Genomic DNA, 24257 nt, shown 5'->3' on the forward strand with positions numbered 1-24257 from the left:
AACCCTGCTCCCGCCCCATCCGCGCAGGGCAGCAGCGCGGTTTGTGCACGCAGCAGAGGCACGTCAGTACTGAGCGCTCCAGGCCAGGCCGGGCCGGGCCCGCGAGGGGGGCGGACGAGGAGAGTCTCGAACCGGCGACCTCGCAACGTGGAGGAGACCCGGAAAGGGGACAGCGGCTCCGTGAGCCCCTGGCGCCGCGCGGTGCATTCTGGGACCCGCACTGATTTGGGCCCGAGCCGCGGAGGGCGCCGGGACGAGCAGCGGCGGCTGAGGGGCCGCGAGGCAGCGGTGTCGGCGCTACTAGAAGCGGCGGGTTCGGGGCCCGGCCGGCCGCACGGAGAGGAGCCCGTCCACCACAGCTGCGGCCCCCAGGGCCGCGGGGACATCGCTGGGCCCAGGCCGCCGCCGGGGCACGGAGCGGCACCTACCCGGCCTCGGCCAGTCCCGCACCGGCCACCGTGGAGGTGGCGGCGGACGGAGCCGGGCCGGGCCAGGAGAGATCCGAGCGCCAGGAACAACCTCTGCCCCGGGGACCAGGAGAGAGAACAGCCCGCAGCGGCCGGGCCCCCTCTGCAAGTCCGGCTCCCTTCTCCGGGACCCAGGAAGCCCCAGCCCGACTCCTCGCTGAGGCTTCCGGGAGCCGAGACTACTCCAGCCGCTCAGGGGAGCGAGGCCTCCGGGAAAGGGGCCCTTCCCCAGGCCGGCGCTCCCCTGGGGCCTCCGGCAGGGGAAAAGCCTCCTATCCACTCTCGCAACTCGAGTCTCCTGAGGGGTTGGGGCCTCTGGGGAGAAGAGAACAACCCCAACATCGCTGGGACCTCGGCTCCAAACCATCGATCTCTCCCCCAGTTAGTCAGTCTCTAGGTCCCGGGACCCACCTGTTCCCCCCGCCTCGTGGGATACCCTGTTGTTTAGTTTTAGAGAGAGGACTGGTTACTGGGCTGGATCAGGACATCTCAGCGCCGGAGCATCTTCTGAAGAGTCATTGGTGTGAGGGTGAGTGTAAGTGGATGGAACAATAACCCAAAGGACAAATACCCCAACAGCCCCGCCCGACTTTCAAAACAGCATCCAGCGGCACCCACCACTGGGATTATAAATGTGTGAGAGAAGACCCAGGAAACTGAGGGAAGGAAAGGATCCTACCGTTACTAACAGAGGGGGGGAAAGAGAGAGTTTTTCTAAATACCCCACAAGAAAAGCCATCCCCTCTTTTTTTTCTATTTTTACTCTTTTGAATAATGCGATTGTGACCTTAGAGGGATTTCTGAACCATGCACTGTTGAAGCTTGTTGCACCAGCAGGATAGAAGTGACTTTGCCTTTGCACATGTTTCCCCCACCTGGGCTGTTGCAGGAACTGTGGGCCATCAGTAGAGAGAAGGGAAGCTGAGACTGGTTTCTTTGCACTCATTCTTTTTTGCCTTGGGGACTTCACTGGCCGGCTGAAACCATTGCTGCTCCTCCTGGACCTATTCTTTGCTCAGCAGTTTTATTTATTCTTTTGTGTGGGGGGTTGTTTAGTAAATGGACATTGTACCCAAGGTGGATGGCTACTCTACAGTCTGAAAGGTGTCTGGGGATCACACAAAGCTGCTAAAAGAACAGGAAAGATCTGGGGTTGCTGGAATTTTGGGGGCTGTTTTCAAGCCATTTTGTTTCTTCGAACAAGGTAAATTAGTGGTGTTTTAAAATAAAGGGCCTCTGATGGTTTAAAATGAGAGATATATATAAAAATAGTGAGACAATATCTCTGAAATGCATTGTAAAATCTTTCTTCCCAAGAGTGAGATATCTTCAAATTAATTTTGAAATGTAAAGTTTATTCAGATTTGGAGAAGAATAAACTTTTACTAATTTAGATGTTCAGATGGAGTATGAAGTCTATTTTCATTATATAGTAGTTGAAAAAATGGGGGGAGTGTGCGATATACTTTTTCAACCCCTATAAGAAAATTGATTACTTCTCTGTTTGTATGTGTTTGCAAATGGATTTTTATTCTTGTAAGCTTGTAAAGAAGGCTAAGGCACACTCTGTCCCAAGAATTCCTGAAGGTCTTAGTGGCTCAGTGCTAATGCTGACTAACAATGCTTTCTCGTTTTCATTGCATTTAAATTTGAGGAACAGAAGTTTCTCCAAGTTCTGTTTCGAAATCATGATGGCTCAGCATTCAAAATGGGCTGTAGGGTTCTACTTAAATTGACGATCTTCCAAGTTTGAACTCCTCTTGTAAGGTTTTGTTACTTTTTACCATTTATGAAGCATGATGGCACAAAAATACTCTCATATTTAAATTTCTGTGCCTCAGTCTGTTTTTCTTTACAGGCATCTTTTACTATTGACCTCTACGGTGACAGCCTATAATGTACTGTAGGCACATGTTGAAGCCTTGTTGGTTTTGTTTTAGTACTAGTACCTGAGAGGTTTAATGTCCTTTCACATACTTAACTTTGGTTTTAATTTCCCCTGGGCTAAACTGTCTAATTTTTCCAATTGCTGTATCCCGAAACAGAAATGTGCTACTGCTAATTTTCTTGCAGCAAGCTGCTATAGTAGAGATTGTATGGCCAGTATAACGAGCTCAAAGTACTGGTGCTCTGTCATGAATTAATCCAGCTGTCTTGATGTCAGAATAGAGTTTCACAAGTTTGGGGGAATCATCTTTTGCTCTTTCCAAATAGTTTTGTAGTACAGTAGATGATTGATTGTCATTTTTGTTGGCTATGTGTGGTTTCAATACTTTTTGAAGGTACTAGCAACAATTTTAAAAAGGAAAAAACAAATCTCTTAGAAAATGAGGTCACAAGTAGTACTATAGAAATACAGCTTTGCAAGAAAATCACAAGGTCTTTAATGGGAAGTGGCACCAATATTTGTAAAAACTGAGTCTTCAATGAATTGGCTCATTGTACACTGCATCTCTGTAATATTACACAACAGCAGTAAACACCTAAGTTATGTCAACCTCAAGTGTTGGTATCACTGGGGAAGCTAAATTGATGATTTATTATGGATGCTAATTTTTCCTAGTATAGGCAGGGTCCTTATGCATATTGGTTTACAGACATTTTGTTTGGACTTGTACTTTTTGCACTTTTTAGTTACTATTGATAACTTTACATTGAATTTTTTATTTCAAGATGATGTGTGAGGTGATGCCAACCATCAGCGAGGCAGAGATTCCCTCAGGAGGAAATGGAGGCCATGGTTCAGGCTCTCCTTTACAGTCGGATGCTGATTCTCATTTTGAGCAGTTAATGGTATCCATGTTGGAGGAAAGGGATCGACTTCTGGACACACTAAGAGAGACTCAAGAAACGCTAGTATTGACCCAGGGCAAGCTACATGAAGTCAGTCATGAAAGAGATTCCTTGCAGAGACAGCTCAATACGGCACTTCCACAGGTATGGATGCTTTGAATGGCATACATCTTGTAATAATCTTAGTATTCGTTTTATTTTTTTATACTTTACAATATGTGTGAATGAAATAAAATATTTCAGATATAGGTTGGTTGTTGGAAGGAAAGTAGACTTTTCTGGTGGCTTTTATTTAAGACCTAGGAAATACTGTATGTAGCACAAAATCTTTTAAAATAAGTGTAACAAAAACTTTGAAAGGTTAGGTCTGATACTGTGTTAATGCGCACTGTGTTGCCGTGGCGGAGCAGAAGTCTAAGAACACTGCAGAATTGACTTAGGTCAATAATTGCATTATGGGGTTGGGTTTGATTTTTGCCTTCCACTAAAGTATTAGCTGCTGGCCTCTGTAGGAGGCAAAATACCAAAGAATATATATCCTGTGTTGTGATGTATAGGCATTGTAGTGTGTGGTCAGGAATGACGAGCAGTGTTCATACACCTTACTGCTTTTTTTCCAATTAAAGGGGTACAGTCAAAGATGGTTAGCTCACCCCCCAAAAAAAGAGACTTGCCGTCAGACAACAGTAGCTTGTACTTTGCAGCTTATAAAATCTAAAGCACTAAGACTTTTTTTTTTTTTTGGAACACTGCTGCTCTGCTTTAGCTGCAACCCTACAGTAACCTGTGCAAAACTTTTCTCCATGACTTTGCACTTTTTCCAGCATGCCTGCTTGCTCATTACTTGTGAATATATTGATAATCTCACACTAGTATATAGCACATTTATTCTAAAACCTACCTTCTTGAACAGATTCAATGACTATTTGTACACTCTAATACAGTAGTTTTACATCTTTCCAGTTAAGCTACCCTCCTATCACAAATATAATCACTATGATATGGCAAATTACACTGGAACTTATCCAATACCATATAGATATATAGTCATATTATATATGCTAATGTAGTAATGTTACAGCAGTATAATGAAATAATAAAGTGAGGCCAAAACTTTCACAAATGACCAAATGTTGGGTGTCCAACTTGAGACAATGCCTGAATTTCAGAAAAGCTTAGCATCTACCTTCATGTCCTATTGAATTCAGGAAGAACTGCATGGGCTTAGCACTTTTTGAAAATAATGCCCAAGGTGTCTCAAGTTGGGCACTCAAAGTTAGTTGCCACTTCTTAATATGCTAGTCTTTTCCAGTTACATGTGTGGTGTTCCCCACAGAATAGTGGGGTGGAGGATGGGGGAGACAATGAGAGGGAATAGGGAGAAACATTTTTAAAATGGGTAAATCCACACAAATTGGTGGGGAAACTGTGGCAGGCATGGTATTTGAAACTGTTAACTCACTCTTATAAACTGACATTGTTTCAGGTTGAACATTCCTTTAAACTTCCTTCTCTCAATAGGCCCATTGTTTGCTCATTGATTTCAGGAGCGGGCCGAAGCAGGCCCATTGTAGACATGTCATTATCATTAAGGCGTTTTTGTGAAAAAAAGAGCTAATTTAATCACTTTTCTTCTCCCAATGTATAAAAGGAATACAGAATATTTTTTAATGAAGGAAGTATTTGATAAGAATTGACTTAGAAGTCAATTATTTAGTCATATGATTACCAAAGTGTTAACTAAGCAGTAGGTCATATCTTTCTCAAAGTGGTTTTTGAACTTGTCATAGCTTTATTTGTATTTGTTACTTTGTGTATTTTGCCCTAGTGCAGTGGTTTTCAAACTGCGGGTCGCAACCCAGTACTGGGTCGCAGAATGTAAGGCACTGGGTCGCGGTGGCTCTGGTCACAACCGCCAACCGGGCCGTTAAAAGTACCGTCGGTGGTGCTGCCAGGTGAAGGCAGGCTAGGCTCTAACTGTTCCGACACCGCGCTGCGCCCTGGAAGCAGCCAGCAGCAGGTCTGGCTCCTAGGCGGGGGGGCCATGGGGCTCCGTGCACTGCTCCCGCCCCGAGCACCGGCTCCGCACTCCCATTGGCCGGGAACCTGCGGACAAGAGCCATGTGGAGCCGCTTGCGCACCTCCGCCTAGGAGCTGGACCTGCTGCTGGCCGCTTCCGGGGCGCAGTGTCTGCGGTGCCAGGGCAGGCAGGACAGATGCTGACTGGGAGCCGTCCGAGGTAAGCCCGCACCTCCAATCCTCTGCCCCAGCCCTGATCCCCCTCCCAACCCAGACCCCCTTCCTGCACTCCAAACCCCTCATTCCCGGCCCCATCCTGCAGCCCTCACACCCACACATCTGCCCCAGCTCTGAGTCCCTCCCACGCCCCAAACCCCTTATCCCCATTTTCAGCATCAACAATTTTCTTCAACTGGGTTGCCAGAAAAAAAGTTTGAAAACCACTGCCCTACTGAACCTATTATTTTTTTTCAGTAGTCCATATGCATACTTCCCCTTTCCATATGTTCAGGTAATATTTAGGTTTGTTATACAGTGGAATGAACTGGTATTTCAACTATTTATGAAGACTCCAGAGCTGTGTTTGTGTGAAAGAAGAAATGCAAGATTGCTGGGGTAACTGTATTTGTAGCAGTAATGCATTTTGTTGTTGTTGTACTCTGGTTTACTAATCAAGGCACTGAATCTTTGATTGGCTCTGCATAGGTTCAGGGAGTCCACCTGTGCAGGTTCAATTGTAGGATCACAGTTCAGTCAGTTTGTCTACTTATAAATGGTACTGTTTATAAATTCATAAAATTGTCTTGTATGTCAGACACATACCAGAGAAAGCTAATATTCTTCTAGTACAGTAGTCCCATCAGTTACTGAAAGACCTGTGATAGCTAATGGAATGCAGTGACAAATATGTAGGCTACTAAAATAAAGGAAGAAATATAAAAATGGTGGTTCAGTGCTTTTTTTAACTAAATTTGGATGTAGATAGAACTCACTCTAACTGAAGTAGATTGACTGATACGTAGTCTTGGTCAACTTCACTCTCTGTTGCCCAGAGCAATGCTTCCTTCATAGGAGAACTGAGCTGCCCTTCCTCTTCACTTGACTGTAGACTATAACCATCACATGTATTCTGAACTAGTAGGGTGCACTTAACGTATGAACAGTGTATGGAAGCTTTTGTAACTTTGCTAACACTACTGGTGGCTCAGGTTAGTTCTATATTAGACTTTAATTTACATGAACACAAATATTTGCCAAAAATAAAAGGGAAAAAATATAACTGGCATGCATAGCAACTTGTGCAGAGGTGACAATCGCAGCATATGTGTTTTACACACATTCTAGATGTTGCTAAAACAAACTTTATGCTAAACAATATAGAAACAGATATTTCTGGATATTCATTTATATTATTAAAAGGTGTGCTAACACAGACTCTATTTTTTGACTCGCCATCTTGCATGGTATAAAAACAATAGTATTATGGCATGGAATCATTTATCTTCTGTATTGATGATAATCTTGTTCAAAATTTCTTTATTTCGAAAAATCAAGTTTATGTAAGTCAGGAATAAGAACTGCATTGTGCGTATGCATCTTTGAGCTTCTAGTGGAATGCAGAGTCTGAATAAGGAGAAAAGCTGCTTATGGGTTTGGTTTTATTATGGTAACCGTATGTAGTATTTTATTTTAATTAAGACCGTGATCCACGATCTTTGCTGTACCATTTTTGATTTCCACATTTTAGCACTTTTGGAGGTATAAATATTGATTGTGAGTGGTTGCAAATGATATTCAAGTGAGAGTTCAGGTGCAGTTGTGGTAATAAAAAATATTCAGGTAACTATCTATATAAACATCTTTCTCAAACCATATAGTGAACATACATAATCCATTTTTGGTTTAATTACATTCATTGGGAGAACATGAACAGGTACGTCAGATGAGATTCTTACAAAACCACGTTGAACATTTAATCTTAAGACCTTTTTCAGAGCATAATTTACAGTGATTACTTACGTTGCAACTGCCAGGATTCCGTTGTCTCATCTTTATAATTATTGACATTTTCAGCAACAGTTGATTTTCTTTGTGCTGTCCAGGAGCATCCTGAATTTAAATAATCTAGAGTTTTATAGATTAGAAACAACATCTTTAATTGCACTCAGATATGATGAACACAAATGTAATGTGCTCTTTGTGGGAAGTACTATTAGTTAAGTGACATGTTTTGCAGCAGCTGAAGTTTCCTAAGGATCTTTGGGTATAGCCCTATGTAGAGCTTATTAAAACAATCCAGTCTTGAGGTGGCCCAGGCTGTACCTATTACTGTAGCAAGGTCTGCATTTGATAGCAAACTTATGCTATCAAATTTAAAAACAAAAGCTTTTGGTCAAAGCTGTGAGTTAGTTATCCTGAAGCAACAGGAATCTCATGAGACTTCCTGATTGTGCAAATGTGTGGCAAAACAGGCAAAGTCCCTAAATCAAGGTGGTAAAAATAAACTGCTGACTCTTCCAATTGCTTCCCTCCATCAGTTAAACCTCATTGAAGCCGCAGTCTCTTAAGCACTGGATAGATTTGTTTACAGCTTTATTGATTGGGTTGAAGGAGATGTGGGAATCAGAGTACTGTCTGCATATTGAGAATCGCTACTGTTCATAACGCCTCACTAATTCTCCTAATGGTTTCCAGCTTTCCACGTAGAGGAGAAGGGGTGACGGAATGTAGCCTTGCAGGACCATGTGTCAGAGTGTCCTTGGGGCAGATGAGCAGTTTCAGAACTACCTTCTGGGATCTTTGAGTAGACATTTGAGCTACTCCAGGCTCTCCTTGAGAATGTTCAGGACATCTATATGTTACTTTAGTCTGTAGCATTTGGTTTGACTGCTCAGTTACCCTAATTTAAATAAATTTGTGCAAATCCTAACGGGTTTATTTTAGTGGTTTCTTTCCTATTAAAAAGCAAAATCCATCTGTAACCAATAGATGAGCCGATTTTCATTGATCGTATATGACTGACAGTATTGTGCCCTTATTCATTTTCAAATTGATTTATCATTATTATTTTAAAAACCCCTGTTAGTTAAGTTTGATTTTAAAGTGTTGAGCATTTTATGTTTGTGAATTAACTTCAGTGTTATCCTGATGTGTTAAATCCTCAAATACAGATACATTTTAAAAAATAACCTGAAATTGTCCTCAGGGTTTGTTTTTCAAGTAATATGTTAGGCAGTTTGTTAGTGGGAAATTTTGGAGATAGCAATCCAAATGTTTAGTTTATCTAGTGAGAGACTTTTAGAAGAGGCTTAGTTTAGATGCAGCTTTGAAAGGTGACACAACCTTCCTTTTTATTTCTTTCTTTCTTCAGAGGTGTTATGTAGAGGTTCCAGCTGGGATACGGGCCCCAGTGTGCTAGATCCTGTACAAATGCATAGGAAGATAGCATGCTACCTCTCATCTTAGCCTGCAGGCTAAGTGTGTTGTAGGGGAGAGGGCTATGGTTAAAGTATGCAGAATCTTTTGATACATATTTTTGTGCATATTTTTAAATAAATGCACTTCATTCACACAATTTTTCCTCAGTTTAATTAGTTGTAATTACTTGTAAAATATCATGGAACAACTGAGTTTTGCAGAGGGATTTGAATGAAGAGAGGCTAGTGACTTAACGGATAAGTCATTCAGAATGCTTAGTACCTGCACTGAATTAATATTTACTTATTGGCACTGTGCTCAGGACTGCAAGACATATAAAGACAATTCCTGACTGAAGAGGAAGGATTTAATTATTTTACTTCATTCTGAATTAGCTCACTTCACTTTTAATATAATATTGTGCTGGGAATGGTTGTCTGTTTAAGTTTAAATGATCCATCATTTAACACTGAAGTTTAATTTTCACCTGATTTTGAATAAAAACTTGTTCATAAAAAAATATTTATTTGGGGTGGAGCATTCACCCATCTTTTCCAGTACAATAGAATTTTAAAAGAGGGTTAAATGGATCCCACTGAAGAATGCTAAATGGAATTAATTCTTTCCCCTTTCTCTCTTTGAAAAATGTTTTTCCACAGAAAGGCAAGTATTAGAGCCTTAATATAAGTCATTGTCACGTGTTTGCAGTACTGTTCAAGGTCAAAAGAGTACTAATTAATCATGTTAAAATGAATCAGTTTTCCAAGTTTGTTTTATTTTTGTTTTGTAAGCAGAGATTGATACCGTTGCTGAAGCTTCAAAACAGAACAGGTCATTTCAAATAGCTCAGAACAGTCAACCACTGAGTTCCATTGTTGATTTTGGGGAAGAATTAGTTGGGATCCTCCTGCTCCCTTCAGTGACTCTCAGAATCATAGAAATGCAAGATTAGAAGTGACCTCGATAAGTCATCTAGTTCAGTCCCCTGCATTGAGGCAGGACTGAGGATTTGTCTACACTTGAAATGTCACAGCGGGGTAGTCAAATTATTTTTTGTCGAGGTCCATATTTCTTGGTCAAAGTATATTCAAGGTCCAGACCCCCAGCCAGCTTCCCAATCACCTGCCAGCTCCCCGCCCATCCTGTCCAGAGCGTAAGGTGATCTTATTTCCCTAAACTGAAAACAGGATGCACAAGGCTGGCCTGAGCTGCCTGGCGTGACTGCTTCCCCTTCTGTCCCCAAACTTTCCTTCGTGCCCCCAATTAAGCCAAGTAGCAAATATGAGGCAGGGGCGGGGGGAGAAGAATGGGTCTGTGCTGGGATCTGGGCAGCAGAGTAGGGTGTGACTGAGTACTTTTGAGCTCGGAGACAGGAGGTGAAGCCATTGGACTATGATCCAGCTATCCTTTGGGTGCTGGGATAGCAGAGGGTCAGGAAGGAGGCTCTGGGTAGTGGGAGGGACCAAGGAGACTCCAGAGAGCAGCCCTGGGGAGATGTGGGGAGGCCAGGATGTGGCAGAAGCTGGTGACTCGAGGCAGACTGGGAAGAGAAAGAGGCTGGTGGGGGAGGAGCCTGGAGAGGGCTCTGGGGACTGGCCCTGAAGGGGAGGGGGAGAAGATATGAGGCCAGGGTGGGGGACTCCAGGGACCACCCAAGGGTAGTGGGCTCTGGGGACTGCTTGGGGGCAGGGGGCACAAGACCGGAGGGGGATGTGCTCAGGGGACAGGTTGGGACTGGAGGCTCCAGGGACTGCATGGAGCACAAGCATGGCTCAACACTGCTTCAGCCCATGTGGAGAGGCGGCATGTAGCTGTACCTAGTCGGGATGAAGGCACAAATGAAAGGGTCTGGGGGGTCACGTCCCTCCTCCCCCAATTTTTTGGGATGCCCAGAAGCGAGGAGGCAGCACTCCCTCTGGCAGTGGCACTTTCCGTGTGTCCGCTGGGAGGGAGAAAGCAGCAGGGTGACTGACTGAGCTCTTCCTCCTCCCCGCACATGGGCTGCTTCGCCTTCCCTGTTGCTGGAGTCCCATGCATTGCCTCTCACCTGTAGATGGTCCTCAAAGCAGTCAGCACTGGTACTCCGGCAGCAGGGAAGGGCCCCATGTAGGGGGCAGGGAGGAGTTCAACCAACTGCCATGCTGCTTTCTCCCTCCTCGTGCTATATAGGCACACTGAGAGCACTGCTGCCAGGAGGAGTGCTGCCTCTTCGCTTCTGGGCATATCCTCCAGAGCAATTTGGGGGGGGGGGGGCACATGACCCGGCATGGCCCGTCCCTGCGTTGCCTCTGCCCCTGGGGTCCACTGAAAAGTGTCTGGCAGTCTGTATTTGGACAGCAGTCCGTCTGTTGATTACCGTGGTGCTACTGCATCACAGCTGCAGCGCTTCAGTGTGGACACTACCTATGCTGATGTGAGGGTTCTGTGGTCACCATAGGTAATGCATCTCCCTGAGAGGAAGAAGCTATTATTTAAGGTAAAATATAAAACAGATTTATTAACTACAGAAAGATAGATTTTAAGTAATTATAAGTAGCAGGCATAGAGATCAAAGTTGGTTACATAACACCTAAAAAATAAATTTACAGTCTAAATTCTGTAGACTAAGCAAGATTTGAATCAAGCATTTTTTCACCCTAAAAGATATTACAGGCAGCTCACAGTTCTTAATACACAGGCTGTATTCCCATTCAGGCTGGGACCAATCTCCCCACTTCAAAGTCTTTGTATTCCAGATGATCTTCCAGATGTTGAGATGGGGGAGGAGAGAGGCCAAGTGATGATGTCACTGTCCCTCTTTTATACTTTCTTCCAGCTGCTAGAAAAATCCTGGATTCCCCTTAATGGGCCATGGTTGGTCCTGATGTAAATCTGTCTTAGGTGCTCCTTTGTTGCCACTGAAAGGCTAGCTGTGGGCATTTCCCAACCTCACAACATATATCAGTAACACACACATAGCAAAACACAACTTCAGATACAATGGTAACACACACAATTCAACAGGTATTAATGTTCAATAAATCAAGACTTCTTAAATGATATCTCACAAGGCATATTTTGCACAAAACACATCATAATCGTATCAGTGGTGAACATGGGGCTTCCCTGGTGCTATTCTGAGGTACCAGAGTATCGCAGAACTTTTTCACTTCTTTGTCCTAATTTTTGTATTGTTGTAGACTGTTTTTCACTGTAACATTTTTTAGTGCTTGATGTAGTTATTTTTGTATATCTAAGTTCAAAAAACTGCTTTGGGATATTATGGATTCTTATTTTTACGAAAAGTATTTTGTATGGTGATAACTGAGTCTTACGCTTGTAAGTCTGGAGTTGTATTTTTGCATTTTGGCAATCAAAGGTGATTTTAAAAAAAGCCACAGAAAATGCTTTGAAAACTACAAAGTTTTCATTTACACTCATTTTTTCCTCTTGGTGTTGTATGCAACTATAAACATGTCAGACATCAGGCAGGCAAGTGTAACTAGAGATTTTTTTATTCCCTTAGAGCAGTTTGTGCTAGCCTTCAAAATGTATTTTATGGGTGGGGTTCAACAATGCCATCTTCTGAAACTTGAGCCTTTTTTTGTTCTATACTCCTCAGTACAATTAGTTTTTGCTTCCAAAGTAGGAAGTGAAAATTCTAAGACTTGAATCACCATTTAGATGTGCAATATCAATATGTCTCCATGTTCTAAGTAGGCTGTAGGAATTGGGAAAATACTTAGTACTGCTTAGTATAGTTTGAGGTCAAATGTTTAGACAACTGCACCCACTTTCTTGTCTCATAGTTTAAAAGCTCACAAGGTAGTAATTTGTAATTAACAATTATAAAGAACATTGTAATTACTAATGGAATTTCTGATCATGGTGGTAAAGGTGATTCACTTGCAGAAGAGTGACTGTCACACTTTCAGTATGAGCTCTTTGGAGGAGGCTTCTAAACGCAGAGCCCTGATTGTCATTTACACTAATGCCTTGTCTGTATTTAGAGCTTTTTATTCAGTATAATCCAGGCGTTCTCAAACTGGGGGCCGGGACCCCTTAAAGGGTCGTGACGTTATTACATGGGGAGTCGTGAGCTGTCAGCCTCCACCCCAAATCCCGCTTTGCCTCCAGCATTTATAATTGTTGTAAATATATAAAAAAGTGTTTTTAATTTATAAGGGGGGGGTTGCACTCAGAAGCTTGCTATATGAAAGGGGTCACCAGTACAAGAGTTTGAGAACCACTGGTATAATTGAAGATGTGAATTTAAATCAATATAGTTATAACAGGTATAAATCCCAGTGTGGTCAATTGGAAAAAGCCACTTTAGAACAAAATTAGGTTTAGCTGGATGTTGCTTGAGAAGGCGTTTAGCTAAACAGAAAAAAAGCCACACTTAGACTGGAATAAGAGTATCTGCACAAGAGAGTCAGGGTTATGCTGGTGTAACTATATCAGTATAAATGGTAAAACTATCCTATGTAGACAAGACGTAGGGTCTCGTTACATAGTTCTGGCAGTGTAAAAGGGCCTTAAAGTAGACATAAATTACCTTTAAGGATCCCACTTTACGGCCCCTTTTTCCTGCCAGATGGCACTTTTTGGTAATTAAACCACTTTTCAGACTCATTTGTTTAACAGTCTTGCCCATCAGGGTCTGTCTATTAGTATAATAAACAAAACCACTTTTCAGCAAAGCAGGCATGGAAGTGGTAACTGAAGTTACAAACATTTCAACAAAAGTCATAAGAACATAGGGATGACCATACTGTATCAGACTTGTTATCCATTTAGTCCAGTATCTTGTGCTGGATAATGGCCATCATCAGGTATTTTGGCGGAAGTGAAACCCCCTCTCCCCCGCATCTTATGCAGATATGGAACAGTTCTGCCCCCTCTGAACATATCATCCTAACCTACTTAAATAGCTTATTAATAATGATAGTTGTTTGTTAAACTGAATGTTGCGGCTGTTGGACTGAAAAATGCAGGTGCTGTTTATCTAGTCTATCAAATGAGCATGTGAGAATTGACAAACAATTTTTTGTATAAAACTAGAGATAGCAGAATAACATTAACCTGTGTAGCAGCTAATGGCGCCAACCACATGATGTAATTTTTCATGGAAATTACATATCTTGTGACCAAGCGTGCGTATGTAGGGGGGGTTTGTAGAAAATGCTGATACCAGTCCTGAATAAAGTGCTATAGTATACTTCAGTAACAACAAAAATGAATGCACACAAGTCTGAGAAATGTCTTCCCCACCAATTGTAGCAAGAATAAACATCCTGATTGAGAACGTAAATGCTACATTAAGGATATTCAGTAAACTCTTGACAAATCATCCAGTGGGTAACTAATCAGAATATTCTATTTTACTTGCCACTAATGTGTACAGATGTTAGTAGTAAATGTTAAGAGTAAAGAAGCAAAAAATAAAAATAAAAAATTGGCTCCTTTCCTCCTGCACTGCACAAGAAGTCTACGTTCCCCACTGTGAATTTATCTTCAGGAGGGAATTATGCACATTGAAATCCTGTACTACTGGCACTGCTTTGGCACAGCACTCTCAATCCATGATTTTAATTTAAATGTGAGTAGACAAGCGAATTTGTTAAGGATAGCTTTTAGTTTTGAAGAGGAACCTTAACTCTGACCTTCCCTTGGTGCCCTGAATCTATACACAGATACTCCGACTACTAGTTACATACAGGTCACATGACCCTTTACCTACCTTTCACACATCCATTGAAGACCCACTGTTCTTTTACAGGACAGGACAGTGATGCAGAGTCAAAATTCATGGTAGTTGGGGTAGAGGAGGGGCACAGTTGAAAATTCCTTTACTTAATCGCAGGAGGAGGTGGTAGTGACACTTATATTTAGGTTGTCTAACATTTTCCATTATAAAAGATTCTCATGACAATTTTAAGGTGTGGGAACTGGTATAGCAGTTTTACAGGGAGACCATTAGCCCCCCTCCACTCTCTTGTGATGATAACCTTCTCCTCCAGCCACCTAATAGAGTTAGTCCTGTAGCCCAAGTGGTGGTATTCTGTTGTGCAGTGCTGAAGGTACAGATTTCAAACCATGATGACATATGATTGTGGGAGCTGATAATTATACATAATACAGTTTATTTTAGACATTTTTAAAAAAAGGGAAACTGCAAACAAACATTAAAGTTATTTTGGTTGTGAAGTCAAGCAGTTGAAAGTTAAGTGTCAGACTTATACAATTTTAATTCAGCCCCTTTGTACATATGCACTATGATATAGTCTTTAATGACAAGATCACATACTAAGTATTTTCCACAGGACCGTTCCTTGTGTATTGCATAAATTGTATGCACAAGGGAACAGAATTAAAATTTCATAGGCAACTATAAATACAGCATTTAACTTCACAATGGCTGACTTTGAAACTAAATCTTTTTTTAGCTTGTATAATAGAAATTAGCTTTTTTTCGTTTTGTTTGTATAATAGAAATTAAATTCTTAACTATGTTTTAAAGTAAGTATTAGTAATTTTGGGAAGAGAGGCATGCACGGGGAAATTCTTGACATCATTTTCTTGAATTACTTTATTAGATAACTGTACCAAAATGTCTTGTAAATATCTGTTATGAAGATGTTTACCTTCATGTTTAGAACTGTGGCATACAACAAATGAGAAATCAAGTTACAGGTTTAAGATTGCTAAGATTCTTTTATATTAGTCAGGTTGGTTTAAAGCATATTTTTCAAAATTACTTCTAACAAATTCTTGAACTTCCCAGTGTTTGTTACAGTTCCCATAGCTATTAACCCTAGGGTACACTTACGTCGTAGATCAATAAAATGAGCTATTTTACTTTGCTCAGAGTGAATGCCAAGTTCTTAACTGGCAAATAAACTTGGATAACTAGTATTACTCCCTGTATACAATATAGCATAAACATAAAATTAAAAATTTAAGCACCCATAACTTTAGTTCTCTCTCAAATGCTGGTAGACTTGTTACAGGTATCGGTCCTTATTGAGCACTACCTGCTTGAGCAAGTTTGGAATTATAAAACCATGCTGTTCGTCACTTGGCAAAAAAAAAATTATATGAGAGCATTGATGGATGGGGGTGGGGGGAATTCTTGTTGACACTTGCCTAACATGTGTGGCTTGGTTAACCTCCTACAGATGTTCCCAAAACACTCCCCTTTAACACAATTTGAAAAAATTACTATACAACTGCTAGCCATAGACCAGGGGTTCTCAAACTGGGGGTTGGGACCCCCCAAGGGGTCACGAGGCTATTACATGTGGGGTCATGAGCTGTCAGCCTCCACCCCAAACCCCGCTTTGCCTCTAGCATTTATAATGGTGTTAAATATATGAAAACGTGTTCTTCATTTATAAGGGGAGTCGCACTCAGAGGCTTGCTATATGAAAGGGGTCACCAGTAAAAAAGTTTGAGAACCACTGCCATGGAGCTAAATCTGCCAGCCAGAGGCAAAGATGAATGACTGTGTGGGTCGGGTCAGGGCAGTGCCTCAGCTGCTTCTCACAGATTTCACAAACAGGAACATCATTCCATTGAAACTATTATGCAGAATATGTTGTGACCAGCATCTGTTCTTGCAAGCATAACTAGATTCGGTGTCAGTAAAAACTAGATATTAAATACCCATGTAGTGACTAATTGTCTTATAAACGTTGAATTGCAGACAAATCTTAACGCTATAGAAAGTCTAAAAATGTATTTAATACTAAAATGCCAGTTGACAAGAATTCTACCATTATTTATTGATTTTGAATAGAAAGTATGCGTGGTACTTTACAAACAGAAAAATACTTGTAAGTTCCTTTGGGCAAACAGCAATTCAGTAATGTTTGATTTCAGAGTATTTGGTCTTTCAGAATGCATTGCTTTTGGTCAGTCCTGTAATGTGAGGTCCCAGCAGAAATGCTGAATTCTCATTAAATTTTCACAAATGTAAATATACTTAGAATTCTGGGGACAGGAGCCATGCATGCATACCACCCACCCTCACCCCTCCACACAGACAGTCTCTCTCTCTTTCTCTGTTATATCCCAGCATGTGTGGGATCCTAGAGGATCTCAGCCAGTTTTTTGAGGGGAGAGGGAAGGAGTGGGGGAACGTTCTTAAGAAAACTTCTCAAAGATGTCATTGAAATTTAGATGGATTTGCCTCATACCGTGTCAAACTGGTGGCACAGGATTTTTCTTTTCTAATTAAACTAAAAGTGTATTCTTTGCCATAATGGTGGTTAGGGATGAGGAAAAAGTAGGTGTGGGAGTTTCTTCACTGACATGAGCTCCATAGATAGTTGTAGCTTTAGGCATCTCTGAGAAGTCGTGCAGTATCAGTTGCCAATCAAAACATGATTGGGGGATGGTGAAGATTCTGAATGTTCTTATTGTGAAATCCTGGAAAGATTCTTTAGTCCCGAAGAGTGTTAGACTTCATTAATTTAAGGTGGTAATAAGAAATGCATCTGTGTTCATGAGAAGTTTAGACCCAATGCCACTGAAGAGTCAAATGCAGAGCATTATAAGACTCTATTCCTATATTAACTACAAATATTCTTTGTTCGTCCTTAATCTCCTGTAGTTTGAGGAAAATTCGGTATTGTCTAGGACACCCACTAATGCTGTTTACCAGGTCACAATAGCTGTGTGTAATTCAATTAGAAGTCATGCACTGTAAAATTATGGTTTATACTTTTTTTAGCAATTAAATTTAGTATTTGCTTTTAAAAACATTTTTCTTTTTGTTCAGATTCAACAGGATATGTGGTTCATAATAAGTCTCTGTGTGTACTGTAGGTACACTTTTAGTGGAAATATGCTGTCCAGCCAAGAGCAGCTAAAGTAAAATATGTTGCGTAATACAAGAAGTAACAATAGCAGCCATATGATGGAGGGATGAGCTCTACCACCTGTTTATGAATACATATTCAAGTTGAGAAGAGTCCTTTCTTGTTTGTGATATTCTTCTTGTTTGCTAGCTTTTGGCTGTAAGTTGCTGCCAGCATTTGAAAGTATTACTTTAAGAAGGCTGTTCAGTGAGGGAGAACAATCTGAATAAGCCATTTTCAATCGAGCTTCACATTTTCATTCACAAAGGATTAATACTGTTAAGAAATATTTATGTTGTACCCAAATATAGACATATTTTAATCTGATATTTTTTTGGATAAATGAAGCTTCAGCAGTAAAGTATTGTCCATTCAGATGAATATGAGGTCTTTGACCCTTGAGTCTGTCATTCTAGAAGATTTGAATTTGATTTGTTTTATAGGTGTAAAATAATGTAACTTGTAGTGACTTAAAAATATTTGTGATTTAGTCATGTTTGCTTAAAGACAGAGGCTTGGCTTCTAATAAAAGAGCATGATGAAAATAAGCTTGTATCCATCGTATGAATGGATGTACCTGTAAAGAAATTTTAACTATATTGGTGAGCCAGCATATTCTGTGGGCTTTCCTAATCGTATGAGGAGGGGACTAATTCTTCTCCGTTGATTTTTACTGCACATTAGAAGCAATAGAGTTGAGTAATGTCTAGAAATTACCCCCACCTCCCTCCTAATTCCACTTTTTAAAGTGTGGGGAGAGAGGAGGATTGTAGTGAAGTGATTGTATTTGTTCTATAATTTCTTTAGACCTATACTCAAAATATTGTAGTTAAATTGTTTTTCTAGAAATTCAAGTTTTTCCTTCTTGTATATCTTTATGAAATGCTCAAACTGCATCTTATGTGTCTTTATTAAATACCTAAAAACTTCATTAATGCAGAGTTAAGTTTGCCCAATGATGCCTCTCTTGTCTGTCTTGAATGTAGAGAGTGGCTAAACATAAACCTCTGAAAACCAGAAAATGAAGCATTAAGGTAATGTAAAAACTTAAATCTTTGAAAACCAGGAAATAAAAAATTAAGGCAAATGCTGCTCCCACAGTGCAACTGCAGTGCTGCCCCCCTTGAAACCGGCAATAGCTACTGTGAATTGTTTAGTAGGGCTAGTATGAAGCTAGCAAGGAAAGTGGTGGAGTCTCCATCTCTTCAAGTCATGACTGGATGCCTTTGAGAGACTTTACTCAAACACAAGGTACTAGGCTCAGTACAGTACGGTAAATGGATGAATTTATCAGGCCTGTTATATAGGAGGTCAGATTAGATGATCTAATGGTCCCTTATAGTCTCTAAAATCTATGAATCAACAATAAGTAGGCATGAGGAAGGACTAGGAGAATATGCCATTGATTTTGTTGGGACCCACAAATTTGAATTCCTGCAATTACCTGCATGCACACCAGCTGTCTTCACTTTGTTCGGTATAACTGAAAAGTGATGCAGGGATTAGCTGGATCAGCCTGGGAGAGCTGTGACTGATATGAAGAGAGGTGCATGTGTACCTTGAGATTAAGTATGCCTTATTTCAATGATACATTTTGAAGGTTGTGTCAGTAGAGGAGCACAAGGGTATCTTCTTGCCATAAGGAATGTCAGCAGCCTGGTGGCAAACATGGCAGTGGTCTCCAGGGCTTTGTGAATGGTAAGTGAAGGCAGTCTCTCAGAAGGAATCCTCAGGGCACAAGTGAGGGGGAGATAACATTTTGCAAAGCTGTGGGTGGGGTTGTATGGTGTAGACACAATGTTTAAGTATAGGTGTGGTGTAGGTAGATCCTGTTTGCCACTCCTGGCCTAAAGTTTTGCCTTAACAAAGAGAAGATGTTAAACTTCTTTCTACAGATCTCAAGTGCTCTTTTCCCGAAGTGATCTGTAGCATCTTTAAGGTTAAAGTGCTAAGGCTATGTCTCCCCTAGAGAGCTTACAGTGGCGCAGCTGTACTGTTGCAGCTGCACTACTGTAAGATCTCTAGTGTAGCCGCTCTATGCCAGCGGGAGAGAGCTCTCCTGCCGATGTAATTAATCCATCCCCAACATGCGGAGGTAGCTATGTTGGTGGGCAAAGATCTCCTGCCGACATAGCACTGTCCACACCAGCGCTTATGCCTGTGTAACTTATGTCACTCTGGGGTGTTATTTCACACTCTTGAGTGACATAAGTTATACCGACATAAGTGGTAGAGTAGACATAGCCTAATATTCATAGCTCAAAGAGGGAAGCGTTAAAGTTACATTGCGGGGGTGTCATGTACCTTTTTCTTCATATCTTGGTTTTCAGAGGTTTCAGTGCAGCCACACACTACATTCTCAAAAGTCTCAAGGCAACGTTGGGCAACCTTAATTTTGTGGTAAAGTTTTCGGTAATTTAATTTCCTTGTTTTAAAAAAAAAAAATTGTCAGCACCCAGTGTACCACAACTCAGATCTCCCTCTCTGTTGCTTCTGGCTTCTTGGCAGTGATTACCCAGCCACAGACTGCACTGGCCCCATATTAGTCCATTTGCTGTGCCTGCATGATCTCCTTGTGTCCCATCTCTCTGCCTATCCAGCACAGTCTGGTTCTTGCTCTTGATTCAGCCTTCCCCACTATGGAGAGGTAGGCACCAGCATAGGATCTGCAGGTTGAGAAACTGGGGAGAGTGTGCAGGGACTAATATAGAGTCAGTGGAAATCTTCTGAAGTGGAGACAGACATGAGGGGGACATGCATGTTGGGTGCTTGAGGAGACAGGTGAAGCTATCCCAATATCCCCTGCTGCATAGCTCTGGTCTCTTTTCCATTCCACTCATTCCTGCTCTTCTTCACCACACCCCACATTTCCCCTTACTGCCCTGACCCTGCTTCACTGCTCCAATTCCTACAGCATAACCTCCATCATGTCCATTGCTCTTACCACTGCTACAGTGCTGAGCTTCCCCATTTCCTCACTGCTTCAAGCCCCTCACGTGCATACATCAACTCCACCCTCCTCTTTGCCACTTTGTGCCCTGGTAAGTCTGGAAGGGCCATGGGGTGGTGAGGTTGTGAGAAGTGCATGTACTAGGTGGAGACAGGAGAGTGCTAATGCAGGCCTGCTCTACACTTAAGGGTTAGGTCAACATAGCTATGTCAGTCAGTCAGGAGTGTGAAAAATACACACCCTGAATGTCCTAGCCATGCCGACTTAACTCCCAGTGCAGATGTAGCTATGTCAACGGAAGGCAGCTACTGCCTTCGACGTAGCTGTCATCGCTTGGTGAGGTGGTGGTTGTACGCTAATGGAAAAATCCCTTTCATTGGTGTAGGCTGGGGTCTACGCTCTACAGGATTATGCTGTCATAGCTATGGCCTCCCAGCCATGCTAATGGTCTCCGTAGTGTAGATATATCTTCAGAATCCCTGCCCTATATCTGGGCCTGGTGTATGGTGAAGATACTCTGTACGTCCATCAGCCTGGGAGGCTTTGAGAGAGCTGGATGAGAACACTTATGTAGATGAACAGGGCTTGAAATAATAGCACCGAGAGGTGTGAACTGTTCCATTCATCTCAGTGGACATTGTCATCCCTTCCCATGTGGGGGTTAGGAAGAGTGGCTCAGATGCCCCCAACAGGGCAGGACCTTCCAGATTTTGGCTCATATGTGGCATGGTCCCCACCTTTCTCAAAGGCTGGAGTTCGCAGTTTCCCCATTCTATGCTTGTGTGGGGTGCATTCGCTTCCATTTCCCAGCCATTGTGCTGAGAGATGGTGTGAAGGAGAGGCATGTTCTCTATCCCCCACAGCCCAGCCAGGGAGGGGACAATGCGAGTCTGAAAGGTCTTCCACTTCTCCCTCTTCACAAAAAACATTGGACTAGGATTCAGAGACGTGGGTTCTATTTCCAGTGCTGCTACTGGCTGAATGCCCTCACTTTCACACCCCTGTACTTCAGTTTCACCATCTGTAAAATGGGGGTAAAGATACTGTTCTCCTTTGTAAAGCACTTTGTGATCTACCGATGAAAAGTGCTATATAAAAACTAGGTAATTATCATTATTTCCACCCATCTCCACTTCTTCCCTCCCCCCCACTGCACTCCCCTAATTTCCCTGCCTTTATTCAGTACTGTAACTCTTTTTCTGTAAGTTATATTGAATGTGGAGTTTAAGTCAACAGAAAGTTAGTTATTGATTGTTACAACCAAACATTTTGTCATATGCTTTAATTAGAGGATGTCTATTAATGCCATTCACGTTTAGTAATGCTAGAATTGTGTTTTAGAAGCCATAGAAAACATAGAATGTCCCCTTTTGAGGTGCTGTCATAACTTTCCAAACATAAGGAAAATGACTGGCAGTTGGAAAAATTAAGGGACTACAGTTTAATTGCATTACAGGTTTTATTATACTAAATATTTCCATTTGCACATTCTGTTCTTAAAAAACAAATACTTGCTCAAATATGTTTCATAGCATAAAAACCTCACTAAAGTTAACAATTCAGAAGTAAGAGTTAATGCCACAACCATATTTTAATGTTTTACTCAGGTTTATGTTAGCCTATTATAGTTCCTCTCCAAAAATTTGAGTCCTCTTGGAACAAAATATAAAAACTACAATTGGGTATCAGTGCGCTGAAGTACTAAGTCTTTATGCTTTCAGGTAAGACTTGTGTACCTTCAAGATTTGATTTTATTTCTTTCCCTGAGAATAAAACGTCCAGAATACTTCACTGGTGCTTACCCAAAGATTTTCTTTACTCTTAAGCTTGTTTTTTTCCCCTCATGACCATTAGGCCTTGGCTACACTTGCGAGTTACAGCGCAATAAAGCCTCCCCCAGCGCTGTAACTCACTCCCCGTCCACACTGGCAAGGCACTTACAGCGCTGTATCTCCATGGCTGCAGCGCTGCATGTACTCCACCTCCCCGAGCGGAATACCGGGTATTGTGCCGCCGCTGCAGAGTTGCGGTGCCAGTGTGGCCGCCCAATGCGCTGTGACTGGCCTCCAGAAGTATTCGGCAGTATCCCACAATGCCTGTTGTAGCCACTCTGGTCATCAGTTCAAACTCTACTGTCCTGGCCTCAGGTAACCAACCATGTGACCCGCCCTTGACATTCCCCGGGAATTTTAAAAATCCCCTTCCTGTTTGCTCAGCCAGGCGTGGCGTGGAGTGCTATTAGCGAATCTTTCCAGGTGACCATGCCTCCACGCGCCAAGCGAGCCCCAGCATGGAGCAATGGCGAGTTGCTGGACCTCATCAGTGTTTGGGGGGAGGAAGCTGTCCAGTCCCAGCTGCACTCCAGCCATAGGAATTACGATACCTTCGGGAAGGTATCAAAGGACATGATGGAAAGGGGCCATAACTGGGACGCCCTGCAGTGCAGGATTAAAGTGAAGGAGCTGCGGAGTGCCTACCACAAAGCCCTCGACACAAAGAGCCGCTCGGGTGCTCCCCCCGCAACCTGCCGATTCTACAAAGAGCTGGATGCGATACTTGGGGTTAACCCCACCTCCACGCCGAGCACCACCATGGACACTTCAGAGCCGGGGTGGGAGGAGGAGGAGGAGGAAAACAGGAGTGAGGGTGGAGGGGCAGATGGAGACACCCAGAATCCCTGGAGGCATGCAGCCAGAAGATCTTCTCGAGCCAGGAGGAAGGTAGCCAGTCGCAGCAGCCGGTACTTGGTGGAGGACAAACAGAAGCGCAGGTTCCCGGTAAGTGGCTTTTTTTTCAGGAAGTTGTTTTTTTGGGGGGGAAGGAATTTTTTCAGTGTAGGCTCTTTGGTAGAGGAGGGTTAAGCATGCATGCCTAGATGCGGAATAGTGCATTGATGTGGTTTATCACATCGCGGTAATCGGCCTCGGTAATCTCTTTGAATGTCTCATCCAGAACGTGTGCAATGCGCTTGCACAGGTTTATCAGGAGAGCCAATGTGGTCCTTGTCCCAGCCAGGCTAAGGTATGCGCGCCACTGTGCCGCGAGGGGCCGGGGAGACCATTTTGCTGCACACAGGCAAGCTGCATATGGGCCAGGGCGGAAGCCGCATTGCAGTAGAAGACCCTCCCTTGCTTCCTAGGTCACCCTCAGCAACAAGATATCGTCTAGGACGAACTCCTGTGGAAAATGTTGGGACAGTGTTCAGTGTAGGTGCCCCCCTGCAGCTGTTGGCTCTCCCCAAGGCACAGAAACCCAGAGGACAGTATAGCCCTGAAACAATCAGTCCCCCTTACTCACCATTTTGAGGCTCCCGTGGGTTATGTGTGCTCTGTTTGGGACGGGAAAATTATGCTATTGTGTAGACCCTGTGTGTGCCCTCCTTAAGTGCGGGGGAAATCATTACTCTATCTGGTATAAACAATGCTGCCTCTGTTAAATGTTTCATTTTGCCTATACAGCTGCAACAACCTTGAGACCTTAGCCATCCTTCTTATCGCCTGCTCAGAGACTGCAAAGACTCAGGAAGAGACCGCAAAAAACCAAAGAAGACATGCTGCAAGAAGTGATGTGGCAATCTAGTAAAGAGAATGAAAGCACAGAACTGGAGGGAGAGAGAAAGCAGGATCCACAGGAAAACGCAATGCACCGGTAGCAAAGCACGGATCGGCTCATGAGCATCCTGGAGCGCCAAGCAGACGCTATCCAGGAGCTCGTAGCCATGCAGAAGGAGCAGTACTGCAAACGCGACCCCCCCCCCCCCCCCCCCCC

General features: G+C 42.7%; 1 protein-coding gene across 6 annotated transcripts in view; it reads left to right on the forward strand.

Annotated features, from left to right (window-relative positions):
* The first annotated feature begins 744 nt into the window (after positions 1 to 744).
* The window catches only part of PPFIA1 (PTPRF interacting protein alpha 1), an 87459-nt gene continuing 63946 nt past the window's right edge, over positions 745 to 24257 (forward strand). For all 6 annotated transcript variants that reach the window (XM_024218089.3, XM_024218091.3, XM_024218092.3 and 3 more), the window contains exons 1-2: positions 745 to 1671; positions 3141 to 3404. In XM_024218089.3, the coding sequence (XP_024073857.2) occupies positions 3141 to 3404 (264 nt within the window). In that variant the 5' untranslated portion in view covers positions 745 to 1671. The remainder of the gene's footprint in view (positions 1672 to 3140; positions 3405 to 24257) is intronic.

This window comes from Terrapene carolina, unplaced genomic scaffold (genome assembly GCF_002925995.2).
Source record: "Terrapene carolina triunguis isolate 2854851 unplaced genomic scaffold, T_m_triunguis-2.0 Scaffold96, whole genome shotgun sequence".
In the NCBI taxonomy this organism is placed as follows: Eukaryota; Metazoa; Chordata; order Testudines; family Emydidae; genus Terrapene; species Terrapene triunguis.